Raw genomic sequence first — 7,677 nt, 5'->3', positions numbered from 1 at the left:
CACAATAACTTTTTGTCCACTACCTCGTTTTGATCTTGTATCAGATTTAAGGCTGCCTTCTATGTATCGATTAAAGATTATGTCAAGTCTTTCTACATGCTGGAGGTGATCTTTCACAGCTGGAAGGAAAACCTTGTTCGTGAAGTCGAGGAAAGTCTTTGATGAAGAAGGATGGAGCCAATGCACAAAGGCGGCACCATCTACAATACTAGCAGTACAATGTTCCAAGCATTCGTTACATCCTTCATTTAAACCAGATGTGATGCAATTCATAATGTCGGATTTCTTGGATGGTTTACGAAGATTTCCAAACTCGCTGATTGATGGTGGGTGATTGATGATGAGCAAATAGTATACCTATATCAGCCCCTCGTATTTGACTGGCTACATATAACTTACAAAACACATTTGCATCTTTTCGTAAAGCCTTCAATTGAAGCTGTTTTTTCGGAATTGACAGTCCCACTTTTAACTTTAAACAGAACTAAATTCAACTTTTTTATGACTTCATGCACAGACACATTACCTTCGACAAGTCTTTCCTTTACATATTCTTCATACGAAGTTCTTCCCTTCTTCTTGGCTTGGCGTACTGACTTTTAAGCTTCTTTTGAGCACCTAATTTTACTCACTGCTGTTGAGAGCACATTTTCTTTAAAAGGATTCCCATGCTTTTCAAATGAGGTAACAAAACTGCTAACATCTTTTCTAAATTTTTTATTCATTGCAGTGGTGCCTTCTCTATGTTTACCCTCTAACACATTACCATCTGTATCAAGTGAGAATAGCTCTTCAAACTGTTTCAAAATGTGAATCACGTCTGGCCCTGCAACCATCCACTTTAGAAGTGCAGATGGAGATTCCAACACTTGGGCTGCACCAGCCACTCCCTTGATTCCTTTGTTATTCTGTTCATGTAGGTGATCATCTGTAATTGCAGAAAACTTATGGTTTGATTTTTGACTTACAAACTTACCTACATTTAACGAATTCAGCATAAATGTTTGGATGAGAGCTTTCTAGCTCATTCAAAGTTTTTACAAAAACTGTAAGCCATCTTGCATAATTTATATGGTCTAGAGCAAACATCCATGGGCACACCTTTACGAGAATGCTTCTATAGTTTAGGAAGTTTGCTTCACGTACACTTTGTACAAATGCAAGCAATATAATCTCAAGTTATAATGTTGTTGACCAGTAAAGAAATTGAGCAGATTCTTCTTTGCATTTTTTACACCACTCTTCAAAGCTATCACTTACTTTCTCCTCTGACAGTAAGAACGTGTTGTGGGCTTTAATCCTCAAAATATGTAATGAAGCCACTGTAACTTGGTGAGCATATCGTGTTCGTTTTACATGAGAACATGTTAGAAATGATTCAGCTCTACCAGCAGTTGCCACACCTGAATCAACTAAGATGTCTGTCCATCCCGATCCTAGTAGCCATGACCCAATCATGCTCAGTATTGCCATTTCTATGTGCAGTCCCCCCATCATCACTGCAATTTTACCTTCTCCAAACAATCCTGGGACTTTCCACTGCAACAATTTAGCAATGGCATATATTAGTTAATCTCCTGTGCTACAACTAGTGGAGACTGTGCATATTCTCTTAAACGAGGGAGCATAACTTGATTACACTTTGGCTGTAATGGATTGACTAACATTTCTGATGTAAATTATGGTCTTGACACTATATTATTTTCAGAAGCAGGTTCTTCTTGATCAGGGATAGCTTCAATTTTTTTCTGCCATAAGTTTACAATTCTGGAATATCCTCCCTCCCCCCTACCCGGCTGCTCTGGGGGCAACTATGAGTTGTGTCTCGATGTTTTTTACACAAAGGAATCTTAAAGACAACCTGTGCCAAATTTCATGTTGGTATCCAAATATGAACTGTCCTTCACAAATAGAAGACTAACAGAATGCACTATAATAACTACTCCACCCAGCCATGTCAATTTATAAGTGAGATTTTGTATTTCAAATGTCTTGTTAATGGGTCTGAGAAATTATCTCAAACCTTTTTTGAAATAATTTCCTGATGATATTATAAACATATTTATTTTACTGTTGAACAATTTATTTCATCCTCGAAACCATATAAGAAATTTTTAAAAGATCTACTGCAATAGATTGAGATATTATTATAACAAAAATCCAATGACATTTGGTTTATCCTGACTCCATCTTAATTCAATATTTAAAATCATTTTAGACCGCTTGGAGCACTGTAATAATATATTTATTTGTTATGTTATGAGTGTCTTGTAACTTCCATACTACAACATATATGGCTGCAATGCGTAAACAAAAAAGATGGCAAATATATTATGTAGATAGTTAGGAGTAATATAGCTTTATTTAAGCCAGCGATGTCCCGTCTGGCTGATTATTTTGTAATTGTTGGCTATGATCACGAAAAAGAACGTAAGTTTTTGATTTAAAACATATATTTTTCTTGGTTTCAATGTCACATTGATTCCATTTTGACAGTGTGGTGCTATCTTGATTTCTTTTTATCTGAAATTCTTAATTGACATGTGTATTTATCGAAAACACACATATTGTTAGCATTTTATGTTGCTCCTTTTTTTCATGGCTGTCTTTTTAGTGCTTATAATTTTCTTTTTTGAGCATGATTCTGTGTAGGTGCGGCAATCTTGAGGTTATATTAGAAGATAAATTTCTTGTTTTAGGTAGCGGCACCAGCAGTGGAATTATTTTGCAGCGTTTTCCAGAAAAGGATTGGCCGGACACACCATTTATTGAAGGCATAGAATGGGTAAGAAAATTTTATTTGCATTAATGTTACAATGAAGTTTTATGAAGTCTACTTTTCTAAACTAAAAGATGACATCATCATGCTGGCTATGTTGACGTCAAACCAACAACCTAGTGGTTTCAGGATATGCTCGTAAAATGGGGTTTAGTGATAATACAAAATTTTTTTAATGTTTTTTCATTTTATTGGAAGGTTCATATTGGTAATTTTCGATGCATGTGGTTTTTCTGTTGATTCAGAATATGTTATTTTTGAGTTCTACCAATATTGCTTGATGGTCCTTCAAGGGGTTATTTTAGAATACCTAATAGATTCTTAGTTACAGTGTAATGCAGAGGGTAAAGAAGTTCAGGGGAATTGTGGGTTTTTAAACCATTAAAAACTATAACTCATTGAAGCAAAAACTATTAAAATCATCATAAGATGAAATTACAGTAATTTAAACAATTTTATAAAGTTTTTTTTTTTAATATGCTAAACTACATAACTTTCCTCAACTTCAAGGCCCTTTACAACTACCAAGTTTTCCGGAACATAGTCAAGCTTAAAATTATCTTGTGAAAATACATATTTTGCAAAATTAATTTATAGTATTTTAGGTAAATATGTAGAGTTGCGGTATTTGCGAAAAAAAAAATGCTAAAAATCCGAAAATACTTTTATTCTATGCTCTTTCACTTACTCTTTTCAAAACAACCGGCGGAGATAAGAAATATCTACAAAAGGATTGTTTTCATTTGGGACTAAATCAAAATTTGGTTAGTACCCAAGTTTAAGAGCTTGTAAAATGAAAACAGAACTTCCTTTCCTAATGAGGTCCCCATTCAACACAAGGGACATATTGGATAGCCAGTAAATGGTAAAGTGCTGGTTGGAAACTGGTAGTGAGTGTGTGTGTGTCATTAAGCTAACCTAGCACTATAAGAAAAAAAAATGTGTTCGTGGAGTCCACGCGCTACAGAATTGAAACGTTTGTTTATTAGGTATAGATTGAGATAAATTTTTAATATTTTTTGACGTGACGTCTAATAAATCGATGAACGCCGGCTGCATGCACGAAAAAGTGTCCCGTTATGCTGTGTCCCGTTATGCTCATTGTACGCTTGCACCGCATCTATCTCTCTTCCACTCGATTGGAAAAAACATTGATTTGACTTTTTCGAGGCACATTAAACTTGAAACACTCCCATTCGTTTCCTACTTTTCCTATCATCGTCCTATCCTTAACAGAATAACACAGATTGGAAGAAGTTAAATAGGAAACACGTATAAAAGTTATAGTTGAAATAATCTGTTCGTTAAAGTAATAAACATATTTGAATTAATAAGTGCAAATAAAAGTAAATTTATCAATTAAATTGTAGATTGCATTTCACTCCTTCTTTGTATCCATACAAAATAGTGATAATTCAATAAAAATGATTCAATTTTATTCATAAAAGTATGAAATCATTTCATCAATGTTTTGTTATGACGTCACGTTAAACTATCGTCCGTAAACCGACTTTACAGACAACCAATTTTTTATTGAAAAGAAGAGATACTAATTGAGAAAAGTAAGGATGCTGGTGTGATCTAAAATGTAAAAATGCCGCATTCTGCACCCGGAACTGTCGCATCCGTCAATGGCATTGTTCGGCACTTCTTTTGGCTGTTTATTTCTACATTGCCTTTGATAATACTCCCTCTTAGCTGCTCCTGCCATTTTATTATTTTCAGACATGATGTTAAATCACGATCTCCAGCTGAATAAAACGAAAGAACAAAAATGCACTCCAATAAAAAAAATAAATTAAACTTATAAATTCTATCTCACAAGTCCATGAGTTCTTTTGACATTTCAAGTTACAGTGTTCACATACAAAAAAAAATTAGTTAATCTTTTTAAGTCTATATGTCTTTTTTACATTTTCAATCCCACTATTCACATAAAAATGAATTATACTTATAAATTTAATTGCACAAATCAATAACTCCATTCCACATGAATAAACAAATTGTAGATACTTCAAATAAAATAAAATAAATATGGTGGCAGCAATCTTTAGCCGTTACGAAAACTGAGGAGTAGACTAACACGAGCAGCGTTATGAGAATTCCGTAGAAACACTGCTGCATCACATTTCTGCCTCTCCCCTGCTGTCTCCCTTTGGGCATTTGTAACTAGATTATAGCGTGCCCCGCTACATACCAATCCCCTCCCTTTTTGCCGTCTTCCCATTCGACCGCTAACGCATGCTTAGGAGCGGCATCGCCGTTGATTCACTCTCCTCCTCTGTTGGTTTCTCCGCCTCGAAAATTGTAACCTCCCGTCAGCAAAGAAGTTTTACTTCAAAAAATTTCAGCTTCAGCTCAACTGACCCACAGATTGAATTTGTTTTTATTTTCCCTTGAAAATGCCCGTCTAGAGCTCCACACACACACACACAAAGTGGCCCGCGGTGCACAACGTATTTCGTGCTTTTCTAGTCCTAAGTGAGTTTTGTCACACAGTTCTGTAATAATTATGGTACGTGTTCCATTCCAAAGCTGGGAGTCGAAGCTAATTTCACCACAGTTTAAAACTTATCCTCCCGGAAAGAAATTAAAAATATTTTTAAGTGAGAATTGTAATGCTATTCAACTATTTTTCTTATTCTTTGTGTAACTGACCTAACATAACCGACCTTTCATGTTATATAATCACCTATTAGTACAAACACCTGGAAAAAGCATCACTATAAAACCATTCCCTTGGTGGTAAATTTACACAACTAATTTACACAGCTTTAGCTACATATTTGTAAGGATTTCTGGAGATCTGCAAGATCAGGTTGCAGCTAGTATCAAGTAAACAGTAGAGCGGCGACAACAGATTCAGGGATATCTCTTGTTGGAAACAGTCTCGGCTACGCTATTAAAGCGCAAAACAAATTTATGTCCCTGTATTTACATTACAGTTAATGTTTACAATTTACACCATCCTCTTAACCCGAAAATACAGTTTTTCGCATGTGGCTGGAATAGTATTTTTCAACGTTTGCGGGGACTGAAACCGCACTGGCAAATGTAAAATTGTTAATTACATGTGGAGTTCTTGAAAATATGTGATTGTGCTGTGATATAATAATTATAAATAAATTAAGTTTCCGGGTGTGTGTATTTCTAGAGTGGCGCCTCTACAGACTCTCACTGCTTAGCAATTCTTCAAGGGGAAAAAAAAAAATTGTTTGAAGGGTACAAAATCGTTACTCCCATAGTATGCAAATTATTTAGTGAGTTCAACTTTGTTGTAAAGCTTCTAAATATTAGCAGATATTTTTTTTGTAACTGTTATTTAAATGCAGCCCTTTGATCTATGGGGCAAATGAATTATTTGAATGCTTGGCTAATGGGAGTAAATAGGTATGTTAGTTTCATGAGAGATTTCACGTGCAAATAGGTATATTTTATCAGTCCTTTTGAACATATAGGGTAGATACTTGAGTAAAATAAATTTTTAGAAATTTCCAAAGAATTATGAAATATACCTACGCCTGTAGGCCAAGCCGAAAGGGAAATTTTTTTGTATAAATGTTTATAGAGTGACTTGTAAATATTAATACAATAAACTCCCTATTATCCACGGGCGGATGATCCGCGGTGCTGATTATCCGCGCATGCTATGAACAAATACAGCACATGTATAAATCAGTATTTTATTACAAGTAAGCAAATTTGAACTCTACTGACGAGTGTATTGCGTGCAGTATACAGTAAAACGCCACTGGCCTTCTCGGAACTCACGCAGTAAGCTGGCATGTGTTGCTATTTTTGTCTCTGTCGCGCTTTGTTTCTAGTCATGTGGTTGAGCACTTTTGTGTTTACATTACTGAAATGGTTAATTATTCAGTAAGTAAAATACTAAAATTTTAGCATCATTAAAATTTTTTTACTGTTAGTTGTAACTTTTACTGTACCACATAAATTTTTTTAGATTTTTAAGTTGAAATTAATGTTTCCTTTTTGTTTCCCATTTTTGGCACTTTTGCTGTTTATCCGCGATTTTCACTATCCCCGGTGGCCCGTCCACTTAAGTTCACTACAGTGTTTGTACACGTCCTGGATATCCTTAATGTCTTTAATTGAATAAGGGCCCTTAAAAGTCATTAAATTTCTCTAAGAATCCTTAAAGATTACTTGATAAATACTGATTGCAAGTAATGGATAAAGTTAGGCATTTTAATGTTCTGGTGTTTCCTATTTGGCAGCAAAAACATTTGCGCATGCACAGTACAATTGGTGAATTTTGGGCCACGTGATTAAAAATTATATATAAAAAATGTTATGAATTTATTTGTGTTTTATATATCACCTTTAAACTAAAAATGTGAATTTTTTTGCCGAACTTTGAAATTAAGAAGTACGTAAATGTAATTTGTGATCAAATTAAATGTTAGGGCTGTAAATTTCAGAGATTTCCAGAGATAATTCTGGATAATACTATAAGAATTGAACTAATCAACAAAAATTTTTTTTGTGCATGGAATATTCAAAACGGTTGTTTTCTTGAGGGATTTTGTGTTATACAAATAGTTTTCCGTACAAACTCCTTAGATTTTGTATTGGATGAGAGGGTGTGAACCATGCAGTAAGTGTTGCCAAAGGTTTTATTTTATATGGTAGTTTTACATCATAAAAATACCTACTACACGCCCAAGCTAACTGTGATCCCGAGGAGGGGAGTGACGGGAGCGCCAGTGTCGCAGTGAGAGAGGGGTGGGGAATGAGGAGGGGTATGGTGACAACTCTACTTGCCGTCCCACCCGCGACATGATTCGCTCCGAGCCTTGAGGCGGACTAGGGAAAGGAGGGGACAGTGTGGTGGAAGGGATGACGACGGAGGGAGGGGTCCGTCTGACCTTGGGTAGTTC

At 35.3% G+C, this 7,677-nt stretch overlaps 1 protein-coding gene across 1 annotated transcript in view; it reads left to right on the top strand.

The window, feature by feature from the left end:
* The first annotated feature begins 2,279 nt into the window (after window positions 1-2,279).
* Window positions 2,280-7,677, top strand: part of LOC134538835 (myotubularin-related protein 13) — a 127,948-nt gene continuing 122,550 nt past the window's right edge. The window contains exons 1-2 of the mRNA XM_063380364.1: window positions 2,280-2,430; window positions 2,700-2,785. Coding sequence (XP_063236434.1) covers window positions 2,376-2,430; window positions 2,700-2,785 — 141 coding nt within the window. The 5' untranslated portion in view covers window positions 2,280-2,375. The remainder of the gene's footprint in view (window positions 2,431-2,699; window positions 2,786-7,677) is intronic.

Source organism: Bacillus rossius, chromosome 14 (assembly GCF_032445375.1).
Source record: "Bacillus rossius redtenbacheri isolate Brsri chromosome 14, Brsri_v3, whole genome shotgun sequence".
Taxonomy (NCBI): Eukaryota; Metazoa; Arthropoda; class Insecta; order Phasmatodea; family Bacillidae; genus Bacillus; species Bacillus rossius.
Note: the sequence above shows the minus strand (reverse complement) of the source record. Positions and strands in the feature narration are given on the sequence as shown.